This window comes from Malus domestica, chromosome 09, assembly GCF_042453785.1.
Source record: "Malus domestica chromosome 09, GDT2T_hap1".
NCBI classification, from domain to species: domain Eukaryota; kingdom Viridiplantae; phylum Streptophyta; class Magnoliopsida; order Rosales; family Rosaceae; genus Malus; species Malus domestica.
This window is the reverse complement of record NC_091669.1, coordinates 3,395,909-3,417,032: the sequence shown is the minus strand read 5'-3', so window position 1 is coordinate 3,417,032 and position 21,124 is coordinate 3,395,909. Positions and strand designations below refer to the sequence as shown.

The 21,124-nt window shown below is 37.1% G+C and overlaps 3 protein-coding genes across 3 annotated transcripts; 1 reads left to right on the top strand and 2 right to left on the bottom strand.

Annotated features, from left to right (window-relative positions):
• Positions 1 to 670: 670 nt before the first annotated feature.
• LOC139188066 (uncharacterized) lies at positions 671 to 1,702 on the bottom strand. Its single transcript, XM_070805094.1, has 3 exons — positions 1,298 to 1,702; positions 1,049 to 1,113; positions 671 to 970 (listed from the first exon to the last, which is right to left on the bottom strand). The coding sequence occupies exons 1-3, from the start codon at positions 1,362 to 1,364 to the stop codon at positions 857 to 859; spliced, it is 246 nt and encodes an 81-aa protein (XP_070661195.1). The 5' UTR covers positions 1,365 to 1,702; the 3' UTR covers positions 671 to 856.
• A 2,625-nt stretch (positions 1,703 to 4,327) lies between these two features.
• On the bottom strand, positions 4,328 to 7,473 carry LOC103442359 (cyclic dof factor 1). The gene is made up of 2 exons (XM_029107814.2): positions 6,948 to 7,473; positions 4,328 to 6,044 (listed from the first exon to the last, which is right to left on the bottom strand). The coding sequence occupies exons 1-2, from the start codon at positions 7,179 to 7,181 to the stop codon at positions 4,740 to 4,742; spliced, it is 1,539 nt and encodes a 512-aa protein (XP_028963647.1). The 5' UTR covers positions 7,182 to 7,473; the 3' UTR covers positions 4,328 to 4,739.
• A 9,995-nt stretch (positions 7,474 to 17,468) lies between these two features.
• LOC103411197 (uncharacterized) lies at positions 17,469 to 18,891 on the top strand. Its single transcript, XM_008349851.4, has one exon. The coding sequence runs from the start codon at positions 17,984 to 17,986 to the stop codon at positions 18,683 to 18,685; it is 702 nt and encodes a 233-aa protein (XP_008348073.2). The 5' UTR covers positions 17,469 to 17,983; the 3' UTR covers positions 18,686 to 18,891.
• Positions 18,892 to 21,124: the final 2,233 nt, after the last annotated feature.

The window sequence follows — 21,124 nt, the reverse complement described above, 5'->3', positions numbered from 1 at the left end:
TAGTGTTGTTTTATGTTGAGTTAATGGGTCATACAAGAAATTATCATATTTAATATTTAGACTTTGCAAACGGGTCGTGTTCGTGTCATTTACCTGTCATACCTATTATCTTAACTGGTGACCAACCGATTCATTAATGTGTTCTTCGAGTGACTCGATAATGTCCCAATTGATAACAGATTGACCTGAAATATATTATTTTCGTATTATTTTATGTCAAGTTAACAAATGATATAAGAAATTGTCACACCCGATATCTTAACTGTCCATTTTTTGCTTATTTCTTCATCACAGTCAATGTCAAATATCCTCGTTATTTGCTCTTTTCAGCAAAAAGGTCAACTTTTTTTTTTTTACTTATCCATCAGTATTCATCACTACGTCATTAGAGTGTAGAAGTAAAATTATTGTATTCACTCTATCATTCATAACATTTTTAACCAAAAAAATAAAAAGAAAACTAACGAAAAATCCAAAAAAACTTATCTTTTAATGAAAAATCATTTTTAAAAGTATAATGAATAGTGACAGTTAAATATAAAAATGTGATTTTTCATTAAAAGTGAATAGTACCTGAAGTGTTTTGTTAAAACTCTCAATAATAAAAGCAAAGCATACACATTCAAATTATAACCGTTTCAATAATTTTTCTTCAATAGCAGAAAACACGTTACGGAATATGAATGATTGAGATTGAACCGATATTGAAAAAAAAAAAGACAAATAGTACAAATGTTCAAAGAAAAAAATGGACAAAGTAATTAGAAATTACCGTTCAGAACTAAAATTTAGAAAGTAAAAAGTAAAAAGTGAAAACAAATGACATTATTTTTCTTGCCACAAAAGTTTGATCATCTTAGTTGGGCTGAGGAGGAGGGGCAAAGATATACCCTGTTCTCGGGTTCACATTCGGCTCTGGATCTGCGTAATCCATCACTGTGATCATCCTCCTCGATTTTCCATCATTTTCCTGAGAAACAAACAGAAAATTGATTAAATAAAAAAATTTAGTACCCAACAAAGGTGAAGGGACAAAGACTCTTTTTACCTTTGAGACTAGAACTGAAGAATCTTCACCATGCTCAGCAGTCTCCATCAGCTTTCTCCCAAATCCTTTAAAAACAAAACCAAATTCAGAATCCGCTTTTCGGGAATCGAAAAAAATATTGGGATATGATTTCCGCACGCTTATTTTTATTTCTGCACACTACTTTGGGAATAAGCGTGCGGAAATCAGTTCTCAGAATATAAAGTGCTGCAATGAAACAGTATAAACGTTACAGTGTGAGTTGCTTACCGTGAGAGGAAAAAAGAGCGAGAAGGGAAGAAACCAAGAGAAATCTCAGAAACCATCGGCGACCCATCTTTTCCTGCAGAATTCTGGGAATTGGGTAGCTCTCAGAATTCTGAAAACGACTTGGGATTTGATGAGATTTGAGGAAGAAATGCCGAAAGGCTGGAATGAGCTTTCAGATCTGATCACAAGAGAGTTAAATTTTGGAGTGTAAGGAGATTATTGGCTGGGGATAAAGGTGCACAGAGGTTGATACTTTCAAGAACCCTATTTATACTCAACCACCTGAGGAGGTCAGAAATTATGCATTACTGCCCGAAATTAAAAGAGAAATCTAGAGAGGATAAGAAATGATAGGGAGATTATCTCGAAGTGGGATTGATTATTTGACATCTCACAGTTTAACGTTAATAGTTAATGTTCTACACTTGTTTTGTTTGTGGTTATCTCATTAATTGACACATGCTAAGAGTATGACAATAAAGTTAAAAATGATTAAACACGTGACAATTAATTATAGAGACCACACACAAAATGAATACATAAGATTTAAACTCGGAATTAAGTCGGTGAGTTGAATAATTAATCAAATTAATTAGCTTCATACAAAAAAACCGAGACACTATGAAAGTTGACTTCTTTTATTTGTTTTCAATTTCAGGAGATTAATTAACATGGATAAGTTTGCTTATTATTAGTAAGCTTCTCAGGTAGTGAAGGAAAATGGAGATTAATCTTTCATATGATCACCATTAAACCTTAAAATAAAATGGGAACTTTAACGAAAAGCTCCCGATATTATTCGCTTTAACGAAAAACTACATTTTTATCCTAAAAAGTGATTGCAAGTGAGATTATGGATTTTAATCAGCTCCACACGAGTTAACCCACATTAATGCCCCATGCTTAGCCCATTCCATTTTTAATCTTCTTCACTGTTGCCAAGGTTCTTCTTTGTCCTTTAAGCCTTTCACTTTCTTAAATCTACTTAAAATATGGTGGAAAATGACTTCCATGTTACGGGAATATGTCAATGTAGTTGTATCAAGTTAATCGTGCAATATCATTCGGTAAAGTTAAAACGTCTGTATGGTTGTTTTGAGATACTGTCATAATAACATGATCATCCAGACCTATGTCAAGTTAATACTAATCAAACTTAAAATTTCTCATAATTAAACGGGGGAAGCCATTGGTGTTTCCACTAATAAACTCTATATATTTCTTGCTTTCCAGGCAAAGTGAAGCTTCGACCTCCCTCTCAGCGGATTAGTTTACTGTTTACAGCTTAATGACTTGGAAAGAACCAGACAAATCATAGTACTCCCAAATGAGTTGACATTACAATTCACAAATCTCAATGATCTCTAATCAACACTCCAAAGCTACTTAACATATTAGGTAAATTAGACTGTCTTCTTTAAATTTTTCTGAGAGTAAATTGTAGCAATAGTCCCTCAACAAAAAATTCATTATCATTGGTCTTTCAATTCATCAAAACGTGCAGCTATAGTCCCTCAACTAAAAATCTATTACTAATGATCCCTCAACTTTAACCCAATTTCAGCAATGGTCCTTCCAACATAATTCATTTTGACAAAATTTTGACGAAGTTAACAATAAAAATCATAGATACACGTTTTGATGAGTTGAGAGACCAATAGTAATGAATTTTTAGTTAAAAGATTATTGCTTCAATTTGATTAAAATTGAGCAACCATTACAACAATTTACTCTTTCTTTGAATGTATGTGGTGGGGGTGGGAGCGTGGACAAACCCACTGCTCGTATTGAAAGTTTTTCTACTCAAACTCAAACAAATTTCCCTTTACGAATTTAAGTACAAACTGATAACAAAGGGAAAGAGGGGGACCAAGAAAGCTCACATGCATGGGGTCCCAACTCGAAGACCAGCAAACTCGAGCCATCCAAAAACTGGTGGTCAACCTTTCTCTAAAAATACCCTAAGCCTAAAAAGTATCACAAAATGTTCTTTGTTTGCAGTCACACATTTTACTTTTGAAGATTTCGTTGCTATGTCCCAAAACGTGACATGATTTACTCCCAAGTACAAATCCAACCATATGTTGCGTGGCTTCGAATTTCTTTTTCATGATATCTTGCTTTCCCTTGCCTTTTGTACTACAGGCTTTGCTGTATTGCATTAAAAGATGAACCTGGTGTCTTTTGGTTTGAATGGAAACTGAAGTGTACTTGACTTTTCAGTTCAGTGTGTCCGAAACACGGGTACATAGGTCATATGTCATTATACAAGTGGAAAGACACTTCAAAATAAACTTTGTTCCACTTGTATAATAACATATAACGCACCGCTCATGTTCCGAGAACATTGAAATATCTCTTCATCTACGGACGACGTAGTGGTCTCCAATCTTTTCTATTCTCAAAATAGTTGAATCTCACATTCTATGAACAAAATTTACATGCAACTATTACGCTACAATAGTGGTAACTCACATCATAAGCTGGCACAAATTAAGATATTATTATTATGGTGCCACAGTTCCTGTAAATTTATGTCCAACCGCATCCCGAATCCTCAATCATATTGTTAATTATACTAGAAAATGGCTAACATATGTATAACTAGTCATCTCAGATTCTTTAAGTCAATTATGCCATTGACTTGCTTTCATACCAATCGGTCATGTTTACTTAACATGAATGTGGAGTATGAGGAGTAAAGAACGAGAATCAAATCAACTACTCCCAACTTCGTTGACGCTATTTATAGTTTCGAAAGTATTTGAGGGCGAGCCTTAACGCGCGAAAATGTTGATCATTTGTAATTGAAAGGTTAAATGTTCAAGCCGTGAAAACAGCCACATTGTGACTGAGAGGTTATGATTCGAGTCATGAAAACAATCTCTTTGTAACAAGAGTAAGGCTCCGTACGATAGACGTCCCTTGACTCTTGCAAAGCGAGGAGCTTTATTTACTTAGCGTCGCCCATTAAGTGGATATAAGTTATAATAACAAAAATAAAAATAAAAATAAAAACTGGATCTTCAATTAAAAGCACAAATGAAAAGGAAGTTTTTCATTTGAATCCCCAAAGTTATTTAAGTACATATTTGGGATTATGCTGCACAAACCTGAACTCTTCTAGTTCTCAATTTTACATGTAAATATATGTACAAGAACTCAAGCAAACCGTCTAACTCAAAATACATAGTTGCAAATATTCATAGTAGCACTCACAGGGGAAAAATTAGTGGCTCCTAATTAAGTGAAAAGGCCGCAAAATCCTCCTCTCATGTTCCTCCATTGACGGCTTTGACATTTGGTTTTGTGGCCGAGGATGGCTAATCAACAAGACTGCTGGGCGTAGAAAGGCGGTGTCATATTGTGTGGAGCAGTTGAGCTTTGCTGAACTGTTAGAATCACTTGAAACAAACAAGAAGTTTAAAATAAGCTACCGATTTTACGAGCTCTCCTGGAAATTGAGTGATCTAGACAGCGCCGCTGGATTGGCTTGTAAGACCGGAGAGGCATCGGAGAGGTGATTCTTTTGATCGCCCTTTGACTGGAAGGCCTTGAAGAGTCCCCCGCTGCTAACTGAATCAGCCTTATCATTCTTAATCCCCAATGTTGCCCATATAGAGCTTTTTGCAGCTGCTCCAGGGTCATCAATCCTCAAAGTTTTTGGAATCCAAAGGTTTTTCTCGGCACTCTTTTCTTTTGGTGGCTCCTCTTCCTCGGAGCTATTTTGTTTCATGGTGTTCTCTTCCCTCGAATGTTTCCCCAGGGTGGGAGAGTTGGGACCAGAACTTGGAGCACTGTTGTTTGACGATGATGGCAGAGGAAGCCAAGGGATATTCCAAGGGCCTTGCACAGCACAACCCCAATAAGCTGCTGCAGGGTAGAAGGGCATAGGATAACCTGGAGGGCAGAAAGCAGGTGGGGTGACGGGAGAGCTCCATTGGGAAGAGTTCCAAGGGTAAGGCCAAGGAGCCCCAGGAAAGCATGATATTTGAGGTGGGAAGCCCTGATAATTCTGCATAACTTGCTCTTGTGATCCAGATTTGAACGCTTCATCCTTTGAATTTGAATCTGTCACCGTTGATCCAGTCAAATGATCATCTCCATTTACTCCACCTCCATGAGAAGCCGGAATCCTCGATCCTTCAGGTTTCTGAAATCCATTACGCGTACAGCTCTGTATATTTTTATCGGCTAGATGAAGGACAGAAGCCATTGATTCACAGAGGGGCATATCCCCGCAAAATGTTAGGACAGTACCATTCTGTTTTACTGAAGGATGGTGAACTCCATTGAGAACATCAGCTTGAGCATTCGGCATAGCTTCAGAGACAGTTATGTGACGATAGTGAGAAGCAGAATTCTTATTCTTACGACGACCGGCACCCACAGGCACATTCCTCATTGTCCCACCAGCTGTCCAGTATCTCTGGCAGTTCTTGCAGAAGTGCCGGGGTTGGTTGACATTGTAATTGTTGTAGTAACAAAACTTGGTGTCCATACTATTACAGCGGGGGCATGGAAGTATTTTATCTGGTTTCTTCAGGGTCTTATCCTGCGAATTACTTGTCTCACTCTGTTCTTCTTCAGTCTTCTCAGTCTTTAATGTGGCATTCTCCTTCTCAACAGGTGATTCAGGGTTTACACCTATTATGGATGCCGCATCTGGATTTTTCAACTCTTCCGAAGATAATGCCGTGATTCCATTTTCCTGCTTCGTCTGAATTGGTTTTTCTCCTAATGTGTCCTGATTGATCAAAAAATTAAATGAGAAGATGAGTTTCAAAACTGTCTTATTAAAATATAAACAAAACTATTGCATTCATCCTTCATGTCTACTATGTTGCTAATGCATACAAAAAGAGTCTGAAACCGATCTATGTTGAAAATCAAACTCCAACGCTTAAAAGAAAACACGACATAAGGGTTCCCGAGGATATTCATATGTCCTCATTGGCCATGAGAAAGTATTATAAGCAGGCAGGCAGAAGTAGAGATCAACACTAGAAAACAGAAGTTTCGCCTCCGAATGCATCACGGTAGGAGGACAAAATGATTAGCTTGTTTGAAGAGTATTTTTCCAAATCTTTTCAACCCCCAAACAGAAGAAGCAAGTATGAACAAACTGTGTAAACTAGAATTCGATATCACCAACAGAAATGTAAAATACGCAAAGTTTCGAAACAAAATCTAACCCCAAACTGCCACAAATCATAAAGGAAATCCATTTATTCACACAAATTTCATTAACCCGTCAATTCAAATTTCAAAAGAAGCCAGAAATGAAAAGCTGAGCAAGTGGGAAGCAACCCCATTTGAAACAGCAAATTAAAGTTTCTTGCTTGATTAATCACTAGCAGAAAACACAAAAGAAAGCCGAATAGCTTGAACAATCTTATTCCATTCACAAAAGCCAGCAATCTCCAAACAAATTCATAAGATTAAGAACCCAGAGGCAAAACCAAAGCAAAAATTATGTTCAGAAAGCAATTGAAAAGAATCCCAGAAAGCCCCCAAAAGCAAAAACCAGAGTAGCATACCAAAAAGTCAACAAAAATCCTCCACAGAAAGCAACCCATGAATCCTTTCGAGCTTCCAAGCAATGTTCGAGACTAAAAATTGAAAATTTCGGACACCCAAATCCCATTACCTTGTTGTCATTGACCTCTTTCTCTTCCCGGTCTCTGTGGGTATTGACTTCGGGCGAAGAGTTGGAGGAGGAGGAGGCGGCGCGGTCCTGATCGACAGTCTCTTCCGCGACAGTTCCGGCCGACGGATCGGGTTCCGGAGCTCCGGCGACTCCGACCGAGTCGCCGTCGGAGCTCAGCACCGGGATCGTCTTCCCGAAAAGCTTGATCGCTGGGTCCTTTGCTGCCTCCGACATTTTTGCTACGCTTTTCTATCCCTTTCCTTTCCTTTCCTTTCCTGTTATCCTTTTTTTTTCACCAAAAGTTCGATTTCGAAAAGAAAAACAGAGAGATGGAGAGAAATCGACGAAAGATCTGACACGTTGTGTGCTCGCTGTGCATATGTGAAGAGAGAGAGAGAGGAGAGAGAAAGAAGAGAGAGAGAGAGAGAGAGAGAGAGGAGAGAGAGTGTGTGCGTTCGTCCCTTCTCCTTCAGCTGTCTATGGAGGTGGTGTACCACGTCATCTGGGGGGGGAAATTCTGAGCCACAAGTTTACTTGTGGTTTTGAAAAAGATTTTTTATTCTGTGTTTTTTCTTTCTGTCTTTTGCTTTTTGCCCCCCACGCCCACCCCATCACCATCAACTTTAAACACACCTTTTGGGTCATGGAAGAATAGTCTCATAAAGTTGGATCCAATTTCCACTTTTAAGTCTTCAAATCCTCGCCTTTCCTACGTCAATTAGGGAGCATTTTTGCTCACCACCATAAATTATGGTGTATGCTCATCATAAACATAATCAATTGACACGTGTCTTTTCACCGAATTTTAGTTAACTTTCACATTAAATGTTAGTTTTTCAATTTTGAAAAAAATTAACCAAGATTAAGTAAAATGACACGTGTCAATTGATTAGGTGTATGGTGAGCATACACCATAGTTTATGGTGGTGAGCAAAAATGCTCCCACGTCAATTATTCACGCACACGAATTTATAATTATTGATAAATTAATTGAGTTAACCATTAAGTGAAATTAAATTGAGCTCTTCACCAAAAAAAAAAAAATTAAATTGAGCAAGTGTGTTCGTTATTCACTATTTAATCCTAATTACTGAACTTATTGTTTATATATCTTCAAAAAATTTGTATTCATTTTAAATTTTTATCTTTTTAATTCTTAGAGATAGGATGATTACACTAAATTTATAAAATTTAGGGAGATAGAGATTTGAACTTGTATGTAGAAAAAAAAAAGTACATTGTTTTAATTAACTTGACTAAATTCGAATCTGCATAGTGGGTTGCAAATATATTACATTAAAAACGAGCTTTCTTCCCCATTTCTATTAAATGAAATTTTGCTAATTGCCTAACCTCTTTAGACTTTTCTCAGCAAGAGGGAATTATTCAATTGAAAAAAGGGGAATTAGATATATCTATAACAAAAATTATTAAGGGGAATCAAATATGGCACCAAATTTATTTAATACAATTATCATCTTATTGAAACGACGTTTGTATTAAATACATGTAAGTATGATGGATCGGTCCTAAAATTAAATATGAGTATAGTTTCATAGTTTGATAATGATACTTTGAATTTAGTCACAATACTTACATGTATTTAATATAATCATCATCTCGACAATAAAATGATCATCATATGAGTATATATATTTATATGAATTATCTGTGACTGTCATGCAATAATTATAGCGTACACTGCAAGTGCAAAGTACTTTTTTTTTTCAATTTTTTATTAATAAAAAAAAAAAAAAGGAATTTCGCCTAGTCTTTGCCTTGTAGTTGCATAAATTGACGTAGAAAACCAAGTCTACAAATTAAATAATTAAATAATAAAAAGTATTTAGGCATTAAAAGCAGATAAAAAAGTGCCAGGTCAGACCATACTTTTAGTGGGCCCCGCCTGAAAAGTAAAGCGAAAAGTCACCAAACGCCAACCCAATGATTCAGGTCCCCTACTTTCGTCACACGTGTCTACTGAGGTACACGTGTGAAGCATCTCCTGGCCCTTGGGGCGAAGTGCCTAAAAGAATCTTATGCTACAGGCTGTGATTTTCCCTTTCGAGATAGACATCTCTCCTGGAGCGCACACGTGTCCCCAACGAAAGCCGGATCATATCTTTTAGTTTTTTTCGTTTGACGCGCAGCCGTCTGATTAGATGGAATATAATTTTTTTATTGTTTTTTATGTTCTTGGTTTTTTGCTAACCACTTGTTAGTTTATTTTTGTTTAATTTTTTGTGATTGATTCTTTTGGCCTGAAATAAATATTGGATTAAGGTTCATTTTTATTGGAAAATATTTCTTTCTTTTTTTCATACTTTAATTTGTATTTTATTTGCAAAAAACGCTTTTTTGTTTTGACTATGGATGAGATTGTCCACTAAGGAATATGAAAGGGCCAGAATTTTTTGTTGAAATTGTATCTGTAGCATAATTTTAGGGAACTGTTATTAACACTCTAAAAATATCATTCTACACTCCTCACGAGTGTAATTTTCTTACTAATTATAGAAAGTTTGAAGTGCAAAATGAGATTTTTGAAGTGTCAATAACAATTCTTTAATTTTATTGTGATTAGTGTATTTATTCATATCATTGATGTTATCAATCTTAGTTGTGAAGTACCTTGGCAAATGAACACTTTAACCAAGGAATTCAGGTCGTGAATTGTTATTTTGATTTAGAAATAAGAAAATGGCGGTGATAATTAATTGTCTACGGTAAAAAAAATTTGCTTCGTGGGTTCAACTGGTTCCAGCTCGTTGTGAAATTGCCCCATAACTAATTCCTATTTTTTGAAAAAAAAAATTAAAAATTTCTTCCTTTAAAGGGCCGAATTTTTTATAATTCTTTTTAATCTGAAGGCTTTTCATGAGTCTTGTAAAATAAAAAGTCTGAATCGGGCTTTTATGTTGTAAGATTTGATATTGGGCTTGGTGTCTGTTTCTAGTTTGGTCTACTAATTTGGGCGGGACAAAAGGAATTAATGATTCATGGTGCATAGATTTTGTGATAAGATAACCCCATTGGTTAGAGAAGCATAGTTTAAAGGAAACTTTAACGAAAAGTTTCTGGTACTATTCACTTTAACGAAAAATCATATTTTTACACTAAAAAGTCAATCTTGGTACTATTCACTTTACCCATTATTTTGTCTTTATCGTTAAAACTCAAAATTTTCAAATCATTTTCACTAGTTTTTCTTAATTTTAAACCTATTTTTAAACTTGTGTAACATTTTAAATTTACCATTTTTAGGTAAAAAAAATAAAGAAATGGTATTTGGAAAGAATAAATTTTTAAATATCGTAAAATTGTGGCTGCCAGGATGATTTTTTTGACATGGTAGATTATGAGGTCAAGGCCGATAAATAAAGTACCATGAATCGTGAAGAACTTCTATACAATGTAATGTTTACAATCATTAAACGGTATTTTAAGCCAGTTATACTCTGTCATGCTTGAAAAATAGTGTGGTATTATGAACGCATCTACTTAGTTTAATCAATTTTATGTGTTATCAAATTGAATGGTAGTTTAATATATAATATTGTGGTACCACATGGTAATCATGTTGGTTTAATTGATTGGCTTCTAAAGCTTGATGTCTCAGATGGTGAGAGCCTATCAATTTTATGTGTTATCAAATTGAATGGTAGTTTAATATAATATTGTGGTACCACATGGTAATCATGTTGGTTTAATTGATTGGCTTCTAAAGCTTGATGTCTCAGATGGTGAGAGCCTATCTAAGTTGAGTAAGGCTCTGTTAATTTGTTGGCAAATTTGGAAAGACATAAACAATTCCCTGGAGATTGAAAAACATTATTGAAGACATTAAGTGATTGAGAAACATGTGTCACGCAGGCAAACTTCTTGGTTGATGGGGTCACTAGTACTGGTTTAGCTTTAATAACTTTCATACTTTGGTTATATTGAATATCAGTCTTTAAACCTAATACAGTTGGAAGAATAATGCAAGCTTTATCTAGCTTTGATGGATAACAGCTCAACTTGCATTCAGCTAGTCTTAGTGCTACTATTAGCTGTTTGTTATTCCCTCATCAGTGTAAAGCTTATTAGTGGCTTAAGTTAGAGAGAGTGGTGTGGCTGTAAAGCTTGCTTAGCTGCCATTGTCCCCTACCTTTTGTTCTTCACTTTCTTTCCCGTTTCTTCTCCTATTTATGTATGAACTTGTAACTGTTTGATATATGAAATATACATTAAGTTTTTCTATATGGTATTAGAGCAGTGATCCCTCTTGGACCTGCATCTGTGTTCTTCTGAAATCCTACCAAATCCAAACCAGTTAAGCCATTATGGCAACACCATCAGAGAAAATCTCAAAAAACGAAACCATGGATACCAACCCAATTCAATGTTTGAGCTCTGTGCTCCTAAACGAATTCAACTATCTGCCCTGGTCACGAGCTATTTCTCTCGCTCTTGGAGGACGTGGAAAGCTCCCGTTCATTCAAAAGGATGATATCATGCCCGAAACAACTTTACCAGATTATGCAGCATGGGTGTCCCAAGATCAACTTATCATGTCTTGGCTGTTAAATTCTATGGAACCAAAGATGGCTGAGATTTTCAGTTATTCAGTGTCATCTCACCACCTTTGGAATTTTGTACGAGACATGTATGGAGATCTAAACAATGTTGGGCGAGTCTTCCAGCTGAAGAAAGATCTTACAGAATTACAACAGGGAAATCTTTCCTTTGTTCAACATCTTGGCAACCTGAAGGCCAAATGGAATAAATTGAATCTCTACAGACCTCATACCACGGATACAACCATTCTTTTAAAGCGTGCTGAAGAAGACAAGGTGTTCCAGTTGCTTGCCAGCATTGGACCAGAGTATGAAGACCTTAAAAGCCATCTCTTGATGACACCTGAACTTCCCACCTTCCAGATGGTCTGCAATGTTATTCAACGCGAAAAAATAAGAAAGAAGGTCATGAATGCAGACATGGTCGTTGGAGAATCAGATCTTAGGCCATCAGAAGCGAGAGCCTTCACCTTTTCCAGACCATACAAGGGAAAACGACCAGACTTAAAGTGTTCTCACTGTGTGAAGATAGGTCGTCCAGGCGTTGGACACATAAAAGAAAAGTGCTGGATTCTTCATCCAGAACTTAAACCCAAGTTCAACGATGATGGAAGAGCACCAAGAAACCAAATGAAGCCTGCCTACACTCCTAGAGGAAACCTTGTTTGCGACAATGCCTCCAATAATATGATGAACTCTTCTTCTAGTCCCATTACTCTCATAAATGAGTTTGCTAACTTCTTGCAACAGAAACAAGGAACAAAAAATCATGAAAGTCCCTCAGCCATGCTCGGCAAGTTTGCTGGCTTCCTCGAACAATCAAGCTCAGTGTCACAAAATGACGTGCCAGGTATTGTTGCAACTATTTCCACTGCATTGGATCTTAGTAGTAGTCGTGATTTTTGGATAGTCGACTCAGGAGCTTCTGATCACATAACTAACGATGCATCTTCACTAAATGATTTTCAAAACTTCTCCACTCCTTCTTTTGTCTCCGTAGCTAATGGCACCAAGGTTCGTATAGTAGGCATAGGGAAACTCAAAATCTTCTCAAGTAAAAAAGAATCCCTTGTCATGCATGTCCTTTCTTTTCCTTTCAAACTGCTGTCAGTAGGAAGAATAACACAATTGCTTAATTGTCTTGCAATTTTTTCCACTCACTGTGTGATTTTCCAGGATCGAGTTTCGAAGGAAACGATTGGTAAAGGTTTCTTCCTCAATGGCCTGTACTATGTCAACTTCTCTTCAAGTTTTCCAAAGAGTTTCTACGTAAACTTAAACATAGTAAACAAGGAGCAGCTGTGGCACATGAGATTAGCTCACCCTTCTTCACATGTTATGTCTTTTATTTTTCCTAGTTTCTATAAAGAGATCCCAGATTGTGAAGTTTGTCACAAATCTAAGTTTACCAGGTTACCCTTTCCTCATTCTCTCTCTAGAACTACCAAAGCTTTTGAAATTGTCCATTCCGACATTTGGGGACCTGCAACCTTAGAGTCTTTTGATGGTTACAGATTCTATATATCTTTCATTGATGATTTCTCTAGAACTACCTTTGTGTATTTACTTAAATTCAAGCACGAAGCTTTCCAGTGTTTCAAAAATTTTCATAACTTAGTTCAAAATCATTTTAACTCTAATATTGGCATCTTAAAGTCTGATAATGGCTCTAAGTACACTTCCAAAATCATGACAACTTACTTAAGTGAGCATGGAATTTTGCAACAAACAAGTTGTGTAGGAACGCCACAACAAAATGGCATTTCAGAAAGGAAGAACCGAGATTTGCTTGAGAAAACACGATCACTAATGTTACAAGCAAATCTTCCAAAGAAGTTCTGGTCTCAAGCTATACAAACCGCTTCATACATCATCAATTGCCTTCCTAGCAGAATCTTGAAGTTTAAATCTCCTTACCAAATTCTCAAGGGGAGAGATATTGACATAAGTCATCTCCGTGTGTTTGGATGTGTATGCTATGTGCACATTCAAACTATTCATAGAGATAAACTTGATCCAAGGGCTATCAAGTGTGCATTCGTAGGCTACTCAACTTCCCAAAAGGGATACAAATGCTATGATTCTAAGACCAGAAAGATGTTTGTATCCAGGGATGTACGTTTTGATGAGACATACTCATTCTTTCAGAAGCATGATGATGAACCTCATGGGGAGCTTTCATATGAAGTGTTTCCCACTCCTCTCTTCCTTGATGATCCAAGGCTGTCAACACCGGACAATGAAGCTGTTGAGATAGAGCCAGCTCCTGAAAATATGGAAGCAAATGATGAAGAAGTCCTCCACGAAAGGAGAGAGCCCCAACTTGAACAACCTCCTCCTCCACGAAGGAATCCTTCTCGAAACAGACAACCTTCAGCCATGCTTGATGATTTTGAAATCTACACGCCTATATATCCTATTGGACAAATGGTTTACCACAGCAAGATCTCCCCATCTCATGCAACCTTTGTTACTAAGTTATCTCAAAACTCTGAGCCTCGATCCTTCGAAGAGGCAAACCAATCTCCTGTATGGAGGCGTGCCATGCTTGAAGAACTGAAGGCACTCGATGAAAATAAAACTTGGAGCATTGTTTCTCTGCCAAAAGATAAACGTGTGGTTGGGGCAAGATGGATTTACAAGACAAAATTTCACTCAGATGGAACCATACAGCGGCACAAGGCAAGGTTAGTTGCAAGGGGCTTCACGCAAACCTTCGGGGTAGATTACAATGAAACTTTTGCCCCGGTGGCAAAGATGAACATAGTTAGAGTGCTTCTTTCGGTGGCTATCAATTCACACTGGTCTCTACATCAAATGGATGTAAAAAACGCTTTCCTACATGAGGAGTTAGAAGAAGAGGTGTACATGCACCTACCACCTGGTCATGAACGAGAGAAGGAACAAGGAATAGTCTGCAAGCTTCACAAGGCCATTTACGGTCTCAAGCAATCTCCAAGGGCTTAGTACTCAAAACTGACCTCTGTCCTTATGTCATCCGGTTTTAAACGAAGCAATGCAGATTCTTCAATGTTCACTAGGATTGGTACGCATGGAAGATTGGTGGTATTTGTTTATGTTGATAATCTTATTGTCACAGGAGATAATCCAGAAGAAATAACTGCTCTCAAAGCCACCTTACATTCAACATTCTCAATCAAAGATCTTGGTAAACTCCGATACTTTCTTGGAATCGAAATGGATCAATCTCCAACTGGTCTGTTTTTAAATCAACAAAAGTACGTTCTCGATCTTTTAGAAGAAGCCAATATGATGCATTGCAAGCCTGCCAAAACACCACTACCAACAAATTTCAAGGATGAAACCTCAGGCATCCAGCTTGAAAATGCATCGAAGTATCAAAGGTTGGTAGGAAAACTTATCTATTTGACTATAACCCGACCTGACATTGCTTATGCTGTTAGCTTTGTCAGCCAGTTCATGCATTCTCCCTCATCTCATCATCTGCAACTAGTTAAAAGGATCCTTCGGTACTTGAAAAGCTCAATGTCTACCGGGATTTTCATGCAAAACAACGCGGACACTTCACCATTGAAGGATACACAGACTTTGATTGGGCAGGCAACGTACTTGATCGCAAGTCCACAACTGGTTACTGCACTCTTGTTGGTGGTAACCTCGTCACGTGGAAGAGCAAAAAGCAATCCGTTGTAGCTCGGTCAAGCGCAGAAGCTGAGTACCGTGCAATGGCATCTACTGCATGCGAACTAATTTGGCTAAAGAGTTTGCTACGTGATCTTGAAATCTTCCTTTCCAAGCCAATTCTCCTCCACTGTGACAATCAAACAGCAATGCATATTGCTGCCAACCCCGTCTTCCATGAACGCACAAAGCATATCGAGGTTGACTGTCATTTCGTCCGCAACCAAGTCCAGTCCAAGCTGTTACAAACTGTATTTGGTCGCTCCAGTGATCAACTTGCCGATGTGTTCACCAAGCCTCTTCCTTCTGCACAACTTGATCGTTTTCTCTTCAAGCTTGGATCCAGAAAATCTCTCGATCCAGCTTGAGAGGGAGTATTGAATATCAGTCTTTAAACCTAATACAGTTGGAAGAATAATGCAAGCTTTATCTAGCTTTGATGGATAACAGCTCAACTTGCATTCAGCTAGTCTTAGTGCTACTATTAGCTGTTTGTTATTCCCTCATCAGTGTAAAGCTTGTTAGTGGCTGTAAAGCTTGTTAGTGGCTTAAGTTAGAGAGAGTGGTGTGGCTGTAAAGCTTGCTTAGCTGCCATTGTCCCCTACCTTTTGTTCTTCACTCTCTTTCCCGTTTCTTCTCCTATTTATGTATGAACTTGTAACTGTTTGATATATGAAATATACATTAAGTTTTTCTATAGGTTAGGACCTTGCCTTCCGTGGCAAAAAAAAAAAACACAACACATTCTCGTTTTGCACAACCTCTACCAAATTCGTTGGTTTACCCTACTTGGGATCTTATGTTAAACCGTCTAAGTACGCGTAAAAATAAATTTTTAAATGTAACGATCGCATCGACAAGGCTAAGTGTACCTTTCATGGGGTCCTTTTCACACAAATATCATGGGTTTTGAAAAGTAAAATCCAGCGTGTTATAGTTGACTGGTAACATGACTTGACGTCAAGGGGAAGCATTCATCAAAGTCAAGAAGGTTAAGGGCAACACGGCTGATGGGGAATATGATGCGTCCATTTGGTTGAAAAATATGCCAATTGGGATTCCCATTTCCCAACCCAAACGCGTAAATTCTTCATCTCGTTGTTGCTTCCGTTCTGTTGTCAATTGTTTGGTATATTTCCCCACAAAGAAATGCATTTTTTCATCAATGGAAACATATTTAATTTGACATATGAGTATTAGAACGTATCAAAATTGCAGATGTAGAAGACAATTTAACATGTTGTATTATTTTAATAATAATAAAAATGTTAGATTGTTCGATTGGTTTAGAAAAACTACACATTCAAAGAAGATTATTTCATTATTTTTATGACATGTTTACTTATTTGGAATGAAGATTTATGAATTGAGGAAGTCTGATTTAATTCATGGGTTTTGAGGTATTGGATTATAAATTTTAAGGAAAACTACTGAAAAGAGTTTGAAAATTTTGAGTTGTAACGATAAGGACAAAATAAAGGGTAAAATGAATAGTATCAGAATTGACTTTTTAATGTAAAAATGTTATTTTTTGTTAAAATAAACAATACCGGAAGTTTTTCGTTAAAGTTCTCTAAATTTTAATGAGAAACTCATACTTTTTTTTCATTTTATGTATTAGTAAACGGCAAGTCGAGAGAGGTCTTACAACGTCTTTGAGCAGTTGGGTCGCGGAGCATTCTTCGGAGGGATGTGTGGGTGTGGCTGGTTTTCAATGGGCACGAAGAAGAAGGTGGGGCCCATTTTATTATTTAAAAGTACAAACCATAATTTCCTTTGTAGAGAATCAAAACATTTTATGTTAAATTATGACCTCTCAAATAAAATCCTAACTCCATTTCCGATCAAAATTAATAATTCGCTACAAGAACACTTTTTCACGAAAGTGTGAGGAAAAGAGGACAAATCAGTCACGAAAGTTGGTTTCTTTTCCATAAAGTAAAAGAGAAATAAAAATAAAATAGTTTTTAATTATTAAACGAAAGGGATCATCTTCAGATCCCTTCTTTTTAATCCACCAAATCAGAAGATCAGTGCCATTGAAATTTAATCTAACAGTTAAAGTTATTAAATTTTAAAATGAACATCTGTTTGTAGCTATTGGATCAAATTTCAACGGTAATGTTCCATGATTTGATGGATTAGAAGAAATGGATCCGGAGAATCTCTTTCCATTAAATACTGCAAATTAAGCAAAAGTGGGCCAAGCCCAATGAACTGCCCCACAAAATCATGCACACATCATCGTGTGGCGGTGCCAAAATATAAAAAGCCCATCTGAGAAGCAGCCCGCGTAATCCCACACAACGTGTCGCTTCGGATTTTCCATTGCGTGTATAAAGGCACCAGAGAGAGAGAGAGAGAGAGAGAGAGAGAGAGAGAGTTTTACTAGTTCATCGCGGAAGAAGAAGAAAAATGTGATAAAAACAACCAGTAAATGCTTCTTCCTTGTCCGCTCTGCTTTCTCAGCTTTTCGAGCCGGCCAATCGCATCCCAACCCAGTTCGCACTTTTCCAATTCTCTCAATTCGTTTTCTGTTTCTCTGTATTGATATCTCAAGTTCGTAGCTGTTTGAATCGGATTCAAGAATTTGAGATGTCGAAACAGGATTGATTGGTTTTGATTCGGATTCAATTCGGGGCACCGACGAGTGATTCTATTGGATCGTCAGGTGCAAATCGGATTCTTGTTCTTTGTTTTGATTTTTTTTTGCGAGGTGGGTCGATCTGATTTTTCGGTATAGGTTGGTGGGTTTTGAATTTTATCCGATTTTGCTGATTGGATTGGAAATCAAGATTCTGGGTTCGATTTGAAATGGTATATATCCATAGCTCAATCTCGGTCTGCAACTCCGTTGACCAACCAAACACTCCCATGGCGGATTCAATGAGTTTAACCGACCCAAGTGCCAAATCCAGGCAAACCAACCATGTTCAAGGAAGAAGAAAGATACCCAATTCTCCCAATTGCTCAAAAGCTCCGTCTTGCGATCGATCTCGATGGGCTTTGATGATCGATATTGTGTTGTTTATTGCTGTGGTTGTTGCTTTTGGATATTTGCTATTGCCGTATGTGAAGTTTGTATCTGTTAAGACAATTGAAATTGTGAAAATAATCATGTATGTGCTGAGGGAGGAGGTTTCGAATGCTCCGTTGGTGTACGGATGTATGGGACTCAGCATGTGCTGTGCGGCACTGGCCGCTTGGGCTCTGCTGGCCTGCACCAGCAGGACGTGTGGGAATCCCAATTGCAAGGGCCTCCGAAAGGCAGCTGAATTCGACATTCAGCTAGAGACGGAGGAGTGCGTGAAGAATTCAGCTTCGGCGGTTAAGGACGCAGTGAAGAAGGGCCTATTCGAATTGCCTCGCGATCACCACCGCGAATTGGAGGCCGAGCTTAAGAAGATGGCACCTCCTAATGGGAGAGCAGTGCTCTTGTTTCGGGCTAGGTGCGGGTGTTCTGTTGGTAGGTTGGAAGTTCCCGGACCGAAGAAGCTTAAAAGGATCAAGAAGTAGGATTGGATGTGGTTATCAAACCATAGGGAGGACAAATTATGAGTAAAGGAGTAGTCATAATGCAGAGAAGAAGAGTGCCGTTCTGTAGGCCGTCTTCTCGGAACACAGTGTTGTTTTTAAATAAACTTAGCTCATGGAATAAGTTGTAAGGATTATATACCCTTGGTTATAGTGAGGAATATATAACAATCCCTTATTTAATTTCATTTCCTTTTGGTTATATGTTTTTCCCTAAAGTTTTTGAACCTGAAATTTGAATTTGGTCCTTCATTGATGCAGTTGATCGGTTCTTTTTCTTTTCGTTTATAAGATATGATTCTTCTATGAGGTGAGATTGTCTTGAAATGGTTTCTCTGCATTTGCACAATCCAATTGTTACTCAGTGCTTAGGAGACTAGGAGCAGTGTATCATACTTTAGCTGCAGAGGGGCGGTCTCCGATTCTGTGATTTTTCGGTTCTTGTTGAAACTTACAGCTTGCTTGGCTATATAAACTTGTAAAAGCAGGTAACTTTTTCATTCGCATCATGACAGCAATCTGGAAACTTGGCTTGGATGTTCCAGTTCGATGAGTGGAAACTGTTGAGGTAAACTCAATGCAATTCCCCGAAGGAACTAAACATTTGATTTGACTCCGGTTATGATATGCTTTGTCTACTCATGTTTGCACCACACTGTATAATTTACTTGGCTTTGCTTTCATCTGAGTAATTTATTCTGCTTCAGTTTAGCTTTTAAGCTTTATCATAAAGAAATCAGTCTTGTAGGTTGCCAGTGAAATGTTAGATGCATTCCTAATTCATTTGCGGTTGCAGGGCGTGCTCCCTCGTGTAGGTTTCCGATGAATCATGTTTCTCAATACCATTACGCCGTGGGAGTACTAAATTCTTTGATATCTCCTCTTGTGTTCAAAAGGAGATCGAGGCTTTCTCATTCTGCTCAAGAGTAACAGGGTTTCGAATTTCGAATTTGAAACTCCTATGGTTAGGTTAGAAAGACTCAGACGTTGCAATGGTTGATAGGTTTTTTCAGTTCAAACATTCCTTGTTGCTCTACCAGTTCATCTGCACACACGGGTGGGTTGGCGGTACATGGTTTCGTAGGCACAAATTCTCGAAGAAATTCACGGTGGACTTCGCGTATACGTTTGAGTTTACGTTGTTTGACGTTTAACGTTCACGATATCTTCTTTGGGGGAAGTTTTGACATGGTTTCACCTTACGCTTGCAGGAATGTAGAGAATGCTTGCAGTTAGAGTACTAGTGAACCTTGTTTTGTTTTGAGAAAGATGAAAGGGTACATGTTGGCATAAAGGAGGTTTCCTTTCCTTTGAAGCGATCATGAAAATGTGGTGGCGTTTCATTTTTCTTTAGTGAAATTCACTTTTGTTTCTTTTTCTTCCCAAAAATGGTTCAATCGATGAACTCCTTTGCATTTGGGATGACACAGTAACGGTATTTCAAATTACAGTGCATGATAACTATATTTCAAATTAATGCACAATCAAGCGGGAAAGTTCAGGCGCGTAACATTGTGTGATTGATTTAGAAAGTATAATACGTGTCCCATTATAATCACATAAGTAAAACTCATTATCGCTAGTAAAGGTATAGTTATAAATATTTGTATTTTTTGCACTTGTCATTATTGCTACACATAAAACGGTATTTCAAATCAATCATGTTGTCCATGATAACATTATTTTAAATCGTTCGGTATTTCAAATTACTTTTCTATGATAACGGTATTTCAAATTAATCATGTACAATCACATAAGTAAAACTAGTTACCACTAGTAAAGTGTATAGTTTGTAAATATTTATATGATCGATGTGCCAACATATTTATTTAAAGGAATTGTTTGTATTTTCTGTACATGTAAAATTTTCTATATAAGCAATATCAAAGTTGATAAACTTCAAACACAAGACTTTGTGTGCATGCTTTTCCATTTTGAGTACTTACGAACGCTAAGCACTAACGTATATTTAACAGTTTGATTTGATCTAACGATTTACGTTGAGTGATCGAGAACCATCGACGCTCAAGAAAAATCGATACTCCTTTTAAGACACGAGTCTATTTTTTATAATTAGAAAATAAAATATGCATCCCTCTCTTTTAGATTATTGAATTTAACAAATAAATAAAAAGGAAAACTAATGAAAATGACTTGAAAACTTTGAGTTTTAACGATAAGAACAAAATAAAAGGTAAAATGAATAGTATCATGATTGACTTTTTAGTGTAAAAATATGATTTTTCGTTAAATAAACAATACCAAAAAATTTTCGTTAAAATTCTTTAAATAAAATTTACATAAAAACAAAATAGACGCTACAGAGTGCGGAAATCACTCCCCTTATTGATTATACAAAAAAAAAAAATTAGATTGGTTGGATCCTAACCAGTACTCAATTGTCCAAGTCTTTAGTATCGA